Source organism: Callospermophilus lateralis, chromosome 5 (genome assembly GCF_048772815.1).
Source record: "Callospermophilus lateralis isolate mCalLat2 chromosome 5, mCalLat2.hap1, whole genome shotgun sequence".
Classification (NCBI taxonomy): Eukaryota; Metazoa; Chordata; class Mammalia; order Rodentia; family Sciuridae; genus Callospermophilus; species Callospermophilus lateralis.
Window position 1 is genome coordinate 65434566 of NC_135309.1, and position 17754 is coordinate 65452319.

The window sequence follows — 17754 nt, forward strand, 5'->3', positions numbered from 1 at the left end:
TTTGTTTTGAGAACTTGATGGCCTGGTAAGTGTTAACTTGAAGCCAAGTCAACCCCAATTTAATTGTGACCCACTTAACAATCTACATGCATTTCAACGATAGGACACTAAAGGACACTAAATCATGGCACATTTGTTTAACAGAATATCATGCAGCTATTTCTAAAGACTGAAAAAGAGCTGAATATGCTTGCTCATATGGATAGCTCTCTGAATTATACTTAATGCAAAAAATAAGGTAGAGGACAATGTATACATAGTAAGATCCTTTTGTATACATAAGTCATTTTCTAAAACTTTACACATATAGGCTGTAATATGTTCAAACTAACTTGCCCAGAAGCATATATAAGAAACTGTTGATGATGGTTACCTTGAGAAGAGGTGACTTTTCATTTTGTACCTTTCTGTACTGTTTAAAATTTATCAAGTGCATATATTACTTTTATTTTTTAAGTGTTAATAGAAGTTCTGAGTGATGGGATTATAGGCCATTTTTTTGTTTTGTTTTGTTTTCTTCTTTATACTCTTCTGTATTTAAGAAAACAAACAAACCAAAAACCCAATAAATGTTATTTTTTTTAAAGTGATCTATACTTGCTATATCCTAAAGTTCATATTCCCAATAACTTCTTGGTCCAGCTGGGCCATTGAAAGAATTTAACTTCTGGCAGGTGCATACAGGTTGTTCTAGTGAACACTCTCCGAAGACGCCACCCCAAAACAGCTTGACAGTAGTTTTGTGAGAAGACACAGATCCCTGCAAGGTGACTGACTCCACAGAAGAGGAGGAGGCTTTTTTCTAAGTGTCAGTGAGGTACTTTGTTTGCTTAAAGTTGATTTCACAAGAAAAACTTTCTCTAGCTCTAAATTTATTTAAAGGTTTGTGAATTTAGGTATTTAAGAAGGGCATCTAAAATAACAAGTAGTAGCATACTTTCAGAAAGCAAAATGAATTCCTGCCATCAGAAAAAAATATATGGAAAAGTCACTCTTCTACAGACAGGGGAGCAGAGGTCTGAAATAAGAATAGGATTTCTACTCAACAAAAAATTTGACCTCAGGTTGATGATGTCACCTAATTATAGTCTTTAGCTGTACACACCTACTTTGTACTTTCAAATGATGTGCCATTTTGAAAGTAATTTAGAGAAAAAACTATAACATCCTAGGTTATCATTTGTAACTTTACTTTTATGTGTGTCAACCAAAGAAGTGCATTTAAAGATTAGGTAACTTGAATTTATAACCTGAACAGTGTAAATTTCAAGGAAAAGAACGTAGAAAGTTTAAAAAAGCATTGAAGATATTTCCAACTCAATTATCAAAGGTTCCCAGATCTTGAATATACAATTCATATAAATTTTTTACATTGGGAATATAATCATAAAGAGAACAAAGTCACATATTATTTCACTTATCAATATAGCATTTCTAAGCCTACAGTACCTGAGATCCAATTGAATGGGTTATGTAGATGAGGGCAATTGTAAATTGCCAGATACTTGATACAGGAAAACACTTCATTGACTGCCTTCATCCCTATATCAGTGATGATGCCAGGATTTTCTACCACATCAGCCAAACCATATTTCACCAAATCTGCATTAGCCATTCTGCCTAGAGAGAGAGAAATTTCAGAGAAAGTTAAAATTCTTGAAAATGTCATGGACTACTGCTAGTTTTGTATCTCAGCCTTCAGTGTGACTGGTCTCCATCATTCGGTTTCATACTTTCATCATCAGGTTTGGATTCAGGTATAACTTTAAATTAGCTATTCTGAGCATATGGTAGCCTTTCTTACACAAAACAAGAATTCAGATTTTACAATTCAAAGATAGGTAGTTAAAAAAAAATCTTAAATTGTTTAGAAGACAAACAGAGCAAAAATTCTTAAAGTACAACTGTATTGTGAAGTTTTAGTTTTATTGTAACAAGGGAAATAAAGTCCTAAAACTGAAATTCCCTCAAATTGTAAGAATTATGTTTGTGGAATGTGGTGAATACATGTGTTGAGAAGGAAAAACTCTTGAGAATTTGGTTTCAGTTTAAGAGCCCACAGCACTGTTAGTAAATATCTACATATTCCCTGAAGTGGACTTCTAACTCAGGAACACATTGTCGGGCTCTAGTTACTATGGTCTGAGTCACAAACAAGCAGGGGTGGTGTAAATAAAAAAGAATTCTCCATCCTAGATCATACCACTTGTAATCACACCTCATGCCTTGTCTTTTTATCACCATATCTTCCATCTGCCTTCCTTTCACTCTCTAAGATGGTTCACATGACTTGAGAGCTCCTTGAAGGACAAATGGGGCTGTTTAGTTAGTTCAGTTATATCTTCAGTGTTCACCACTGTGCTGGGGATCTAAGAGCTGAATAAATGCTTCCCCAAGTCCTTATGGTCAACTGACTCTCAGCCCAAAGAAAACTTTTGCAGTGGTGAAGCCACTTCAAGTATTAAAAAACGGTTTATACCTTTTGCTTGGAATATGCTTTACTCCAAACTCTTCCTATTTTGCTTTCATACAGTTTATATTCTCTCCTACTAGTGGCCAACTTTGGTATCTGCTGGCATTTCTTAAAGATTTCACCTTAATCCATTCTTTGTAATTTAGTCAAACATTAACTTCCTCTTAAGGATCTTATTCCTGCCCTTTAGACTTGAAATAAAATTTACCTTTTTCCTTAAGATGGCATAAATCTTGAACAGACACTGTTCCCAAGTAGTATGTACATAAATGCTACAGCCTAATAAGACATGCCATGCCTTCAGTCCTTTACCATTACCACCCTCTCCTACTCATGAGGTTTCCTGCTTACCACAATTCCTCCAAACCCTAATAATACCATCTGCAATTCATTTATGTTTTTTCTTCTCTCTCTCCAGCTCAAAAGGACAGCTAAAAGTAAAAGCTACACTTACTAAATATAGCCTAGGCGGCAGATTGTTGTTAAATGTACATACCATTTTTTTTCATTAATTTCTCAGAGCTACTCTTATCTACCATTTTAAAAATGAAAAAAAAAAAAAAAAAAAACACGGATTAAAGTAACTTGATGAGGTCCCATGATTAATAACTGGCAGGTTCTAATTCCATCCGTCTTCCAGCCCTAGGACTCAAGATAATGTTCCTTCTTAAGTATTTACTGAGTTTTACATCCTTATCATCTTCATGTGGAGCTCTGAGTTAATAAACCCATGTAAACAAAGAACCTTCTCTACTATTCATCTTTGGGTCAATGATTTTTCTCCCACACTATCATCAGAATCTCAACCCATGTCAGCAAGTCACCTATCCCAGCCATTTCTCTTTATTACTGATACACAGCATTCCCTTTTCTTATCATTCATACATGTTAGGGGAGAAAGGTGAGATTTTTAGATTTTTGTCAGAGACAGTGGCTCAGGGTTTACAGAGGCTACAATGCCCTGCACCCCTTGAAGAGATGTTTCAAAAAATTATCAAGAAGGGGAAGATGAAGTAAATGAGAATGGGTGAGATCTGACCTCTTCTCCAGTAACTATCTGAAACAGAGAACCCTAGGCATTCTTTGGTAGAACAGAAGTCAGCAGGTACATGGAAGAAAGAGCTGAACTGTAGTGAGGAAGAAGAAAATGGCCTATAAAAAGGTTAATACTAAGAGACTACTAAATATGAAAGAGATTATGAAATAAGTCATATTGAAAAGCATTAGATAATGGTAGACAAGCAGGTAAAGTGTTTTCATGCTATTAAAAATTTGTGATTGGGGGAAAGAAACACTACAGGGAAACAACTGATTATCTGGATATTAAATATGTACCTATCTCCTGAAGCCCACACACATACCACTCAAAGATAACCCTTCAGGAGACCTACAGGTGGCCACCCTGAGGGTACAAAATTTTTCAAGTTTTGAGCTTTTGAAAAAACAGAAAACAAATTTTACAGAATTATTAATGCCTAAGTTAATTGTAAGTTACTTCACAGATACTGTGAAAATATAGGGAATACTACCTACATTGTTCATAAACAAAAATACTTCATATCAAATACATAAATTTTTTATGAAACTGCTCTTAGCATTTTAAAGCTGTTTTGGAAAAGGCTGACTGCTTTCAAAGCTATACAGATTTAATGTGATTCCTGTATTAAATTGGCTACAAAGGATAACAGGATGTTTTTAAATAATCTGCAAATAAACTAATGAGAACTGCCACACTGAAACAACCAAATGACAAAAAAGCCAAACCAAAACAGAAAAAGAAAGGAAAAAAAACCTCGAACTACTACTTTGATATATATTACAAGTAAAAAATGAGAAGTCATGTTTTTGATCTGCACTGTCCTGATCAGAGAAATTAAGCCTTCTTATATTCTTCTATAATGCAATTAGATTAAAAGAAAAAAATACCATCTGATATGACTGAGAGTCCAAGAATTGTTGCTAATTACATGGAGAAGAAACTAATCCTGTAAAACTAAAAACATGTTGGGTGGTGGAAATTTTTTTACATGTCTTATTAATATCATATGGAAAAAAGTTTGAATAATGGATTGACACACATTTGAACTCAAAGAAATGATTTCCCAACTGTAGCATACTAAAAAATGCTGTGAACAAGCAAACAGCAATTATCATTAAATGAATACTGACCATTATGTGTTCACACTATCTGGAAAATCCAGAACCACAGAAGGCTTATTATGGAAATGAAGAGTATGGGCAGGGAATGGGACCTCATCTGAGAGGACCATCAAAAGCTTTAAGAAGCGTGGCAGATCGAATTCAACAAATGGAACCAAGGATGACATTCTGTGAAAAAAAATGAAGCAGAATGGAAAAGAAACTTGGGCACTAAAGGGAGAAAATATATAATCTAGATACAGATCATTTTGGTGTACTGTTAATCACCACATTTTCAATAATATGCTAACATCTGAGACAATATGGAAGAAAAATCACTGATAGTTTGAGTTAAAAGTTTCATTTTTAAGAAATTAAAGTGCCTAAGATTTTAAGTTATATCAAAAAAAAACTTGGCACATCCCTATTCAGATTTTCCAGTAAGTTTCCTACAGGAATCCTAGGGAATAAAATGAGAGAAGTCTTACTCTGCAGCAAAAACTCATCTACATATCCAAGATGAAGGGTTTCAAACTGGGGAAACTCCAATTCTGCCATCTTTAAGGCAGAAAAGACACCATCTTTGGTTAGAGAGGGCTGGATCCGAACTTCATGTAACCTAGAAAGAAACGATCAAGAGATGTTTCTATTATAAGAGTATTTGCAAAGTTTAAGGGCATCTGAGGCAGTATATTACACTATACATTACACAACAATGAACTATATACTTTCTATGTGATTTCTTAAGCCTAATTAAAGTAACAGTTTGCACATAGTGCTGGTATTTCTTTAACAGTTTTTTTTTCTTATGCTGCTAGCAGTTACTGTTCCATTTATATATAGTACTCTAGCAGACAACAATACCTACTTAAATTTAGAAACATTATACTAATATTTTTATCAATATTCTATTGATGAAAAGTGAACATGTTATAAATTGAAGAGTAATTAATTCAAGTTAAAGGAAATATAAAATTAAAAGCAAAGTAGATATCTGAAAAATAGAAAACAGTAAATGTAGTATAAAGTGATATAAGATGTGACTTAAAACATGAAGATTTTATTTCAAAAGCCAATTTCAACACTGATTTCTGGACAGCAGATATTATTACCAAATAAATAATTCAGAAAACCATCCTCAGATTGAGATGATGGTTCTGAGAGGGCTTCAGGCACCAGAGTTTCAGTGCCAACTTCTGTTGGACTCAGGTACTTCAAGATAAGTTAACTGTTCTACTCCGATATGAGACCATTACACCACACCCTCCCAGAGCTGGCTGGGTCTGGATTAACCAGTCAACAGTTCTAAAATTAAGGCCAAACTAAGGGATAATTTAAGCTAAAATTAAGGGATAATCATCTGTTATATTAATAACTTCTTATATACAAGGCATTATTACACTTCATACACAATGCATACATTCATATCCCACTACCACCCAAAACAGGAAAAAACAAAATTCTAAGACAAAAAACACAAAGGGAAGGAAACACACCTACGGGCAGCAGTGATGATGAGGTAACCGAGATCTACTTCAAGAGCATTTTTGCAAGCTCCCAAAACAATAGTGTGTAAATTTCTAAAACCACCTAGTTAAAGGAGAAAAAGAACAAAATAAGCATTTCTTTTGACACAGTACTTTCAGTAAAGCTTTTGTACAAATATTACACAATAATTAATCATTTGTTTTTATATTCAAATTAGTATCTCAACATAAATTACAACTATTAGTTGTTCCCTAAAAAGAAATGAAAACATACTCATTCTAAGAAGATACATCTGAAAACTGATGGCATCTGAAAACTCCAAAAGATTTAAACTGAGTAAGAATTTTAAGAAACCTACAAGCTCATGAGGTAAGAAGTAACTTTGACATTTTCTGTTTGAATTTTCAATATCTAATATATCAAGGAATAAGACCCCTTCAACTGTTTTTCATGTTTTTAAAACATATCAACATACCAAAAAAAAAAAGGGGGGGGGAATGAGTGGGTTGGGAACACAAATTATTGTGTAGCTCAATGATTTATCTATTTTGAACTCTTATAAATAAAATCAGCAAGTATGTACACTTTTTGGTCTGGTTTCTTTAACTAAATATTTTGTTCATGAAAGTTATCTCTTGCCAGTAGCTATGGGTTAGTTCACTAGTATTGCTGCATAGTATTCTATGGCCATATTTGTAATTACCCATTTTACTGCTACCAGGAATTTGAGTTGTTAGGAACAGTGGTTCTAAGAACAGTCTTGTAAATATCTTCTGATGAACAAGTGAATACATTTCTGTTGGGTTTAAAGCCAGGAATACAACTGTTGTTATGTGTATGATCAATGTTACTAGAAATTGCCAAACAGTATATGTTATAAAGTAGCTGTATCAATTTACACTTTCATCAGCTATATATGAAAGGCCCTGTTACAGTAACAATACTACTGTTTCTTTCTTTCTTTCTTTTTTTTTTTTTTTTTTTTTAGTGTGAGCTACATTGTGGTTTTAATTTGCATTTCTCTAACTTTTAGTGTAATTTACCACTTTTTCATGTTTACAGATAGTTTCATGTAAAGGATTTTCTACTCAAGTCTTTTCTCATTTCTTTCCTATTGAGCTACTCATCTTTTTCTTATTAATTTCAGAACTTCCTTATTTATTCTCAATACAAATCCATTATCTGTGCTCTGTATTGTGATAAGCTTTTCCCAATCGATAGCTTAGCTTTTTACTCTTAATCATGCCCTTGATACAAAAAAATTTTAATCTAAATTTGGTCCAGATCAACTTTCTTTTAATGGTATGTTCTCTGTGGTATCCTGTTTAAGAAATCTTTGCCTACTGAAGTTAAGTATGACACTCTAAAAAATATAAGTTTTGGCTTTTCACATTCAGTTCTATGATCCATATGGAATTACAGAAGTACCAACTTCCTGGGCAAATAAGAGGGAGGGTCATCCTCAAATACTAACTAGAAGTCTACTTCTCTTTCAGAAACTTTATATATAAGCTCAGCTTTTGACATCTCTCTCCGGGACTTTTCTCTAGTGAATGGACTATGGACTTCTTTTACCTTCTGAATTTTACCCTAATAATTTTAACCATGAATAAAAATAATGCTGTTGGTCTGAAGGGAACCTATTCCATTCCTTTAACTCAATGAAACTAAGTATAATTATACTGGACTTTATTAAGTGACTGAATGTCTATGCATGTAATATGGTACTCTTCATTATATTTTTAGACGTATTAATTACAATGTGTATTTGTTACCAACAGTGCTTGAGGACTTTCCATTTTATTTTAGATATTTAAAGTTTTAGTTACTAATTATATATCTATCCAGAAAAATCTCTTTCTCTTGCAATGATATGATTAGCATAAAGCATTTCTGTTACTTATCATTATTTAGCTGCAGTTAAGGGATCTAAAGAGTGAATTTTTTTCTTTTAAAAGCCATCATATACTAGAGCCAGGTTTTTATTTGTGTTCTAATGTTCTGTACAATGTTTACCATAAAACCAAGTGTCTCAGTAGTATGCTTTCTGAATGTGCATCTTGTTTGAGGCAATCTTCCCTACACTGAAAAAATAAACATATAAATGCTATATATTTTCTTCTAACAATCAAAAAAAATCATATAATGGATGGATCTGATAATATCCAATGATAGGCATGTAAGCATTTTACATATCATAAAGTACTAAAAAAAAAATTGGACATCAACATCATTAATGCCCAAGTACTTTTGTAGGCCTAGGGTGTCCAACTCATAAAATATCTCTCATAACCAAAGAGCACAAGAACCCCTGTCAACATTTCTTTTTTTTTTTTTAAGTGGCCTGTCAACATTTCTAAGAAAATATTCCATATTTTCAATATTCTAAGAAAATATAACTGGAGATATATTAACTAAATAATAAGTAATAACAAGTCAAAAAAACATGCCCTTTCACTCTAATGTTTGAGAAAGCTGAACATGCATTAAAAAGAAATGAACATTAGCCAATGCTCGTAGACATGTATTCTCCATCAAATACACCAGAAAGTGCAATTAGTGACAAGTATTTTCTTTCCAAAAGACTTGTAAGAGAAGCTTAAAAAAAAAAAAAAAAAGCAAAATTCATTTTTAGAATATTGAGTAACTAAAGAAAACGAATACCTGATCTCCAGCTGTCTTCAACTACATGTTGGATAAGACCTCCAAGGAAAGGAACTCGAACCATTTCCAAGTGTTCCAAGTTTCGGGCAGATGCTAAGCCTGTTACTAAAGGGACATATTTCAAGGAATTTGTGGGCCCTAGAAACAAACAAATGAACTTATAAATTCTTTGTCTTAAAATGAAAGCCAAACTGTTGGCTCTCTGCAATCTGTAGTTCTTATTACAAAGTCAATCTGTTAAAAATATTTATTAAGCATTAAGATTTTCAGTAACAATGGAGATATATGCAGTAGTTCTTGTGAATACCCCAAATTCTGAATAATTTTGAGCTCAAAATAACAAAGAGGAAAAAACCAAGATGAAAATTTGATCCTTCCCTCAAGTAAACAGCTCAACCATTTAAATATTTCTTCATGTGACTAGTTTTATATTAGGTACTATGGAAGACCACAAAAGACATGGTCCTGTCCATCAAAGGGTCTGAAATTGACAGAGAAATAGAACATGAAAATTACAAAAGTACAAAAAGCAGAAAATATCAAGTCCCAGAATAAGATCCACTACATTTCATTAAAAAAAAAAGAAGAAGAAGAATGGGGAGAAAATTAGGCTGGAAAAGACAAACCCTGAAGGATATATGTAAGTAAAGAAGAAGTATATGCTTCAGGTTTGGAAAAAAAATAATAATATAGTATAAAGAAAGACACTGAGGTGAAAGTTATACAGTTGGGTCAGATAACGAACAGGCATTGAAAGCTGTACAGTTGTGTTGGAGAGTGAATAGGCAGATATGACCAGAAAGGAAGTTATGTAAAAGCAGTTAGAAATAAGGATATCAAAAGGGGCCTTGATTATTATGAACTTTGAAGCACAGTAATTACCACTTGATATTCTAGGGCACTAGGGACACTACAGGATTCTCTTCAGGTAATATAAAAACAAGGCTTAAAGTAGTCTAGGTTACACAGTTCTTTACATGCAGATGATTGGGAACCAGAGAGAGAGAGAGACGAAGCGAGCAGATTGAAATTATTAAAATAAAACAGCAAATGTAAAAAGTGCTTATAAGGTATACACAGAGATAGTCTGCCTTTTTTGCTGCTGTTTTCTCTCTTGGTTTTTGCTAAAATCAAACACAAATCTTGTCTCTAATGTAGTTAAGATAAGAAATACATTTATCTCCAGAAGATGAATAATAAAACAAACAGTAACAGCACCATATAATTTTATAACAAATGTAGCTATGAATTGCTATAGAATGTTTTTAGAATAGCACATGTTTAATTCTACCATAACTGTGTATCATTACCTGCACAGTTCCTCATGACAAAAGTTCTTAAGCTGATGCAAAGAAAGTCTTTAAACGGCTGTGGTTTAGTGAGTCTTACCCACTTCATATAAAGATGCCTTAGCATTGGGATACAAGGAATTTCAGGAACATTCACCCCTAAAGCACATATACAAAAAAATAAATAAGAAAAATCACAAAAATACTTGGTACTCTATACATAAGTTTGAGGTTTTTTTTAATTAAATATTTATTTTTTAGTTGTAGTTCGACACAATACCTTTATTTTATTTATTTATTTTTATGTGGTGCTGAGGATCGAACCCAGGGCCTCACATGTGCTAGGCAAGCACTCTACCACTGAGCCACAACCCCAGCCCTAAGTTTATCTTCAAACCAACAATTTATCCTTCAAAGGGATCTTTATCAGAACAAATAACATAATTAAAGTTCATCAAATGTGGCTTACTTAAAAACAGCTTGTAAAGAAAAAATTTACGCAAACCATAAACAAATTTCTTTGTTAACTTTTTAGAAAGACAGGATTTTAAAAGTACTGTCACATTTAATATATGCAAATCTTTCTCATAACCCTATAATTCTTCCAAGACATGATTATCCAGAAGATAAAAAATGAAAGTACGTTACTGAAAGCAAAATTGTGAAAGTGGAAATGAAACACACTAATTTACATGTTATACAACTATCAATACCTAAACTGCCCCACCAGTAAAAAAAACTAAATTTTTCAGCACAAGGTCTAGTTATCTAGGTTTAAATATTACATTTCTAAAAGAGGGCCAATACAAAGCTTGAAAATTCATTTCTACATATAAGAATCTTAAGAATTTGTAAATAATGTAGTTGAATAATGCATGGCTCTGGGAAAGTGAGAAACCTAACAGTGTTTTATTTAATATTTCAAATTGACAAGAGTATTTTATGTCTCTGATCAATGAGTTCCTTAACATCAGAATCACACCCACACAGGATTATATTTAGGAAAAAGAGAAGTATAAAACAGGAGAGAAATTCAGAAGATATGAAAGAAAAAAGGATCAATTACTTGTAAATCCTAAATGAGGAGAAGCAATTGAGGAACTTGCCTGAAGTGTCTAAACCCCATAGGATACAGAAAAGCCCAGGAACAAGTCTGTGACACAAATCCAAGGATTTAGGATTAAATGGCATTTAATAAATGGTACGTGGCAGAACCAGCTTGATAACAACTTTCAAATTTGAGATGTAAAAGCCTTGTTAAGAAGAATTAGAAGAAGCAAAATTAAGAATACTTGAATGGTGTGGTTCTTGAAAAAGCTGACCTGTACAGAATGTTCCCACCTACCAGGATTACTTTTTAACCAAGTTCCCTTAAAACAACATGACTTTAGCTTGAACTGTATATATATGGTCACAGATGGGAAGTAAAATTGGGAAAGAGACCAAAGGAAGAAAAGCAGAGGAAATTAGAATCAGAATTCATAAAGTTGAGGTTAGCATCTACTATGAAGGTAGTACACTGGCTATACTACGTAGGAAACCCAATATAGCAAAGGTTAGACAGATACCCTAGGCTTGATCCACATTATTCCCCAACCCCACTCTACAAAGGACACAGTTACCCACTTCCCATTCATGTTTATTCACTATTGTATCACCATACAGTTTTAACCTGGTCAATGAATCACATGAATCAATATATTTCAAATAAAAACAAAAGTACCTATATTTGCAATATACTGAGACAGGTACTGTAAAAAATACAAAGTTACAGAAACAGTCTTTGACCTTAAGAAGTTTATATCATAAATTCAGGTGTTAATATTTTATTATCTAAAAACTCAAATTCAAATTAGATATGCAAATCCCTAATCAGAATCACTCCTGGATCCCCAAAATAAAGAGCTGCTAAAGATCTTTACCCTTCTCCATAATTGTACTCCAAATGATATCTGTTACTTTCCCTTCCCATATGATCCAGTTTCAGAAATTTTAGTTCTTTGGACCATCCCCAATACCTAAAATAATGTCTGTAACAAGTTTACATTCAATATGCATATAATAAATAAAATATAAATGAGATATTAAAGGTCAAGCTATATTATCAGGGATCTCTCCAGATTCTTTTCAGTACTCTAAGCCAAAGATGGAAAATTAAATTTCAGAAAACACCTGCCACTATTTATTTGAGTTGAAATTATGGGACTATAATTCAAAGAATATTTAGATGGGGAATGCATAGTGTGACCAATGCAAATACAGTGCTGTTGGAAAAAGAGAAATCCATGTCCATTTTTTCAGGGAAATAGATAAATAGCAGAGTTTTCCTTTGCTTTTGGGTTGAAGAATATATGGTAATTTTCTGCTTGGAAAAGACACAGGTAATCTAATGACTACCTAGAATTTTTTATTTGTGATGTTTGTGACTTAGCTCTGTAACAAAGTAGCCACTAGCTATACTTGGCTATTTAAATTTAAATAAACTAACATAAAATAAATAAAAAATTCAGTTCTTCAGTTTCACTAGAGACATTGCATACCCCCAGGACAATACAAATATAGAACAAATTTATCCTCTCCAAAACACTATATTGTAAAGGCCTCCGCTAGAGAGCAAAACCAGGACCACAGGTAGATATTAGAGAGATCAAGAGCAGGGTTCTGGCTCTATGGCAAAAAATTTTAAAAGAAAACAAAACTCTCAAAACTACTCAAAAGTTCTTTAAAAAGGGACAAATCACTTATGGAGTAGTATTCCTCCCAAAGGATCTTCAATGTGAAATTTGAATTTTTGTACAAGTCTCACAAGCATTTCATTTGCCATCATCAATCAAGAAAGCCAACTCTAAAATTCTCATTATTTCCTTTCAATGAGTATTCAGTTACAAGGAATTTCAAAGAGTTACAAATGATCCATGAATTATAAGTACTCACCAACTAAATGTAAAGTCTGAATTTTGGCTCCTATGGGAATTTTCAGTTTATTTTCAGGAGGAATTGGAAATGCTCCATTACGATTACGAAATTTCCCCAAAATATGAACATGCGGCATATATGTCCAAATGGATTCTACCAATTCCAGATGAGATGTTTCCACACCCTAGAAGATAATGTCAAAGCAAGCACAAGAAACGCTTTTAATTTATAACAATACTTTTCCTTTTGTATCAAAAGACACCAACTATGCACTGGAACTTTTAGATGAAACTGCATCAACATAGAATGTTTGACCAGATATACTCACCACCAAGTTTGGGCATGCCTGTAAAGCTTCTAGAACTCCTGGAATGCTAAAAGCTTCATGGCCCCTTACTCTTCGCCTCTCAAGATACCGAGGATGAAGGCCATATAGCTGTTCAACGTCTGGCATCTTCTTCAAAAGTGTTAGAAAACTGGAATCTGTGAATCCTGAGAAATTAGGAAATTTTTAGGGTCAGGTTCATCTTTCTGTTCATGAATATTTTTTATTAAAAAAAAAAAAAAAACTTTTACAAAAGGTTTTAACATTTTCCTAAGGCTAACACACTAATAGTATAGCTAAATGAATGGTTACAACAGAAGATGCAATCCTAGAGTAACAGGGAATGTGAATGTGTCAGACAGTCCACTTAATCTGATTGAATACTTTGTAGCTGAGGCTTTCCATTTGTTGCCTTTTTTATCTGTGGGTGCCTTTTCTTTTCTTTTTTTTAATTTTTGTTTTGGGGTATCAGGGATTGTATTCAGGGACACTCGACAACTGAGTCACAACCGTAGCCCTACTTTTGTATTTTATTAGAGACAGGGTCTCACTGAGTTGCTTAGCGCCTCACTTTTGCTGAGGGTGGCTTTGAACTGGAGATCCTCCTGCCTCTGCCTTCCGAGCTGCTGGGATTACAGGCATAAGCTACCACATGAGGCAAACAAACCTTCAAGTAAAAATACATTTTACTCTGATGTCATGGACCTATTTGACTGGTGGAAGGAAATGAAGTCCATAGCAGAAGTTATTGATCAATAGGTAGGGAGACAGTGACATAAAGATGATGTTTTATTACTAAGCCTTGGAAGGTGGGTGAATGCCAACTATCACTATCTACTCACTAATGATAAAAGTTTTAACTCTCAAAAGTAAAATGAAGCCAGGCATGGTGGAACACACCTGTAATTCCAGTGACTCAGGAGGCCGAGGCAGAAAAATTGCAAGTTTGAGGCAAGCCTCAGCAATTTAGTGAGGCCCTAAACAACTAATGAGACCTCTTCTCAAAATAAACAATAGAAAGGGCTAGGATACAGCTCAATGGTAAAGTGCCCCTCAGTTAAATCTATAGTACAAAAATAAAATAAAATGAAGCTCTAAATACCAGGTGTCAATAGTTGTTCAGGGCTAATTGAGATATGCTAATTTTAGAGTCACAAAAGTGAAGACTAAGAGGGGACTTGGGAGATTACTTGGTGTCTACACTTACAATAGTTCTTATTAATCTCTATAAAGTAACTTTTACTGATTTAACCATTCAACATGTTAACCATTTTATGTTTTCTCATTTATTCTCACAACACAACAAGAAAAGCTATCATCCCACTTACAAGTGTAAAAACTGAATTGAGTTTAAGAGTGACCAAGTGGCAGTGCTGGAATTCAAAACTCAATGCCTATCCTCTTGTCATGCATTACATGATGACTCACTCCATAAATGAAGAAAGTTCTATCTTCTTTACAGAGATGGTATAAGACTATCTTATACAGAAATCTCATTTAGAAACCACAAAGTATTCTTATATAAAGAATCAGAATTTAAATTTCACATAAGCTAGAGTGGCAATAGTGAGCACAGGTGGGGTGAACTTATCTTAGTCTATAGACTGCTTCCATTCTCTCTGATACTCACTGCAGAGATAAGAAACCGTGAGCTCCCAGGTATTTATCATCACTTTAAAGACAGTAACCTGCTCATAAATTCCTCTCTAATTTGATAAGAAGCATAGAGGTTAATGCAAAGATTGCATAGAATGGCAGCTCTGCTATCCTAACTCCATTAACACATTAATCTCATTTCTAGAATTCCTGCTGGCCTAATCCCTATAAAAACAAATCTAACATAAGAATAAGACAATCATGGGGCTGGGTCACAACCCAGTGCTAGAGCAATTGCCTAGCATGTGTGAGGCACTGGGTTTGATCATCAGCACCACATAAAAATAAATAAAAATAAAGTCCATCAACACCTAAAAAATATTAAAAAGAATAAGACAATCATTTTCATGCTGCCCTATTTTTCTTTCTTTCATTACAAATAATCATTCTCTGGAGTGAGTAAGTCCTTTTCCCTTTGGATAGCTTTTTCGAGTATTTGAAAACAACTATGGCTTGCCTCTACCAAGCTAAGTTCTAGTCTCAGGTCTTTGTAATGTTCTTCACGAGAAGGTGCATATTGATAACTATTCCTGCCAACTTATAAGAGGTATCAGTTGACTCTTGAAGCATAACAAATTGCACAATATTCTAGCATTTCAGAGATAGCCTGCTCTGTATCACAGAAAAGAATAAGACAATTAGCTCTTTACTTCTATTATGGCTTTTTGTGTTTCTGTTCTCCTCAGCCTCATCATATTTTCAAAGTCTCATGATCTGGCTATCATAGGAAAAGTTTCAAAACCAAAACAACAGTAAAGTATACTAATTAATGGACTGGGGCTAACTGAAAAGAGCCTTGACTAGACTTTCATTTTAATACGTTCTTTTTAGATATGCTTTGCTAAGTTAAAGTCATCAGCTGTTTTCCAGCTGTCTCTATCTGAGATCAATTTATTATAGTTAGGCTGCTAATTCTGAGTTACACGTGAAGAACTCAGATTTGAGAATCTGTAAAACCTAGAACTGGCCTTTGAAACTACTAAAGAACTGAAAGTTCGTTCTAGAAGTATAATTTCTGTGGCTTACTTGAGCAGTTTTGTAAAAATAGATAAATATTTGCTTAACTAGAGAGTGCAGTTAAGATGGGGGGGGGGGGAATGATGATAGAGAAGGTCACCACTCACCAAAACCTACAATATAGAATAAATGACACATCACCTAACATAACACATATGATACTTATTAAGGGCTCAGTAATGTGTTCTCCATTCATGTGTGAAGCAGGCTGATAATAGTTCTTCAAGGAGCAGAAAATGAAAAAGCAGACCACTAAAACAGTAAAACTTCAGGCAAAAGCATCTCACAAACCTAAAATAAATGTAAATAATTTATATAAAATCCTACCTCTCCATATACAAGGTTACTTAAATTGCTTTTCTTAAGACAAGAAGTCACATTTCATGGAATCACTGTTATACTTTCCAGTATCTACAGCTAAATGTACTTACCACTTGGCATGTATTCCCACCACCGCCCTGCACAGAGATCCACAACCCTCACAACTCTCAGATATAGGGTCACTGCTTCCTTTAGCTTCCGGGAAAGACATTCCATACACATAATATCCTGCAGAGGGAGGTACCTTTGTGAGAGAAAGAAACTCACTTTTATCAAATAGGTAAATATTTTCTTCCTACCATTCTCCTACCCTTCAAACATAATTGGAAATTTGTAGGACTCTGAGGTTAACATCCATAAAGTCACAAAGCTTCTTACTGAAAAACAGGTAAGTCAGCAAATATTAAAGTATGCAAATAAAGTATTAAGCTCTCTCCATGGGTCATTTGATAAAACCTGTCTTTCTTCTTAAGTTTCTATATACAAAAAATATTTATAAACAAACAAACAAAAAAAAGAAAGAATGCAAGAAAAAAAAACCTCAGTGTATTTAAAGGTATGCTATGGGAAGGGAAAGATCATAAAGAACCAATTAACTTGAACAAGGCCAATATTATTTGGCAACTTTGACAAACCCATTTCATGTAGTTACTCTGCTCCCTTTCAACTATCCCCACTCCTTGAACTCTATTTTTTTTTTTTAATCAACAAACATGTACACTAATTTACCTGTATACAATTTCTTTTCCTAGATCTTTTACCTTTAAGGTGACATACATTGATAAGGGTATTGCATGAATATTAAGTGAGGACACCTCATCTTAATCACAATTTCCTCTTTCCCAATCTTATCTCTTTCTTCCTGAAACTTCAATTAATCTCTATTTCTGTTTTCAAAAACCAATACACATTTTGACAGATCAGAAAATCTCATGACTCTCTCTTACCACCCTTATACACCTAATTAATATTTATTAAAAAGCGGAAGCCATCCTATTGAGTCAATATTATACTGAGTCACATACACTGTGCTCTGATTACTGTTTCACAATGATCTTACAAGCTAAGTAGCTGGCTTTGCTACATGGCTCTCCCCACAGGCCATTTTCTTCCCCTTTCTGTCCTGCTATATTCTCTGGTCCTGTGGCTAATAGATGCCTTTGGCCAATTCAAGGTGCTAGCTGGCTTTCTGCTGCTGCTAGCTGAATTCTACAACATCCCTTACTGGTTCCTTCAACCTTATCTACACCACTATAAATATGACCTTCATTAAACTATCAGTTGAGTATATCTTTTTCTATTTCCTGGAATCCTCACTAATCTGGTAAATGCTGTTATTATGCCATTTTATAAGTGATGAAATTGGCTCAGAAAAGTTAAACCTGCAAAAAGTCACAGAACTAGGCAAGAAGGAGAAAGGGCAGGGATGTCAACATGGTTTGATCAAACTCTAATTTCTAAAAATT

The 17754-nt window shown here is 33.8% G+C and overlaps 1 protein-coding gene across 6 annotated transcripts in view; it reads right to left on the minus strand.

The window, feature by feature from the left end:
• Fbxo38 (F-box protein 38) overlaps positions 1–17754 on the minus strand; it is a 49505-nt gene that overhangs the window by 20105 nt on the left and 11646 nt on the right. For all 6 annotated transcript variants that reach the window (XM_076856750.2, XM_076856749.2, XM_076856747.2 and 3 more), the window contains exons 3-10: positions 16399–16532; positions 13298–13461; positions 12988–13153; positions 10075–10212; positions 8765–8902; positions 6109–6202; positions 5101–5231; positions 1450–1620 (exon numbers count right to left, since the gene is read on the minus strand). In XM_076856750.2, coding sequence (XP_076712865.1) covers positions 1450–1620; positions 5101–5231; positions 6109–6202; positions 8765–8902; positions 10075–10212; positions 12988–13153; positions 13298–13461; positions 16399–16532 — 1136 coding nt within the window. The remainder of the gene's footprint in view (positions 1–1449; positions 1621–5100; positions 5232–6108; positions 6203–8764; positions 8903–10074; positions 10213–12987; positions 13154–13297; positions 13462–16398; positions 16533–17754) is intronic.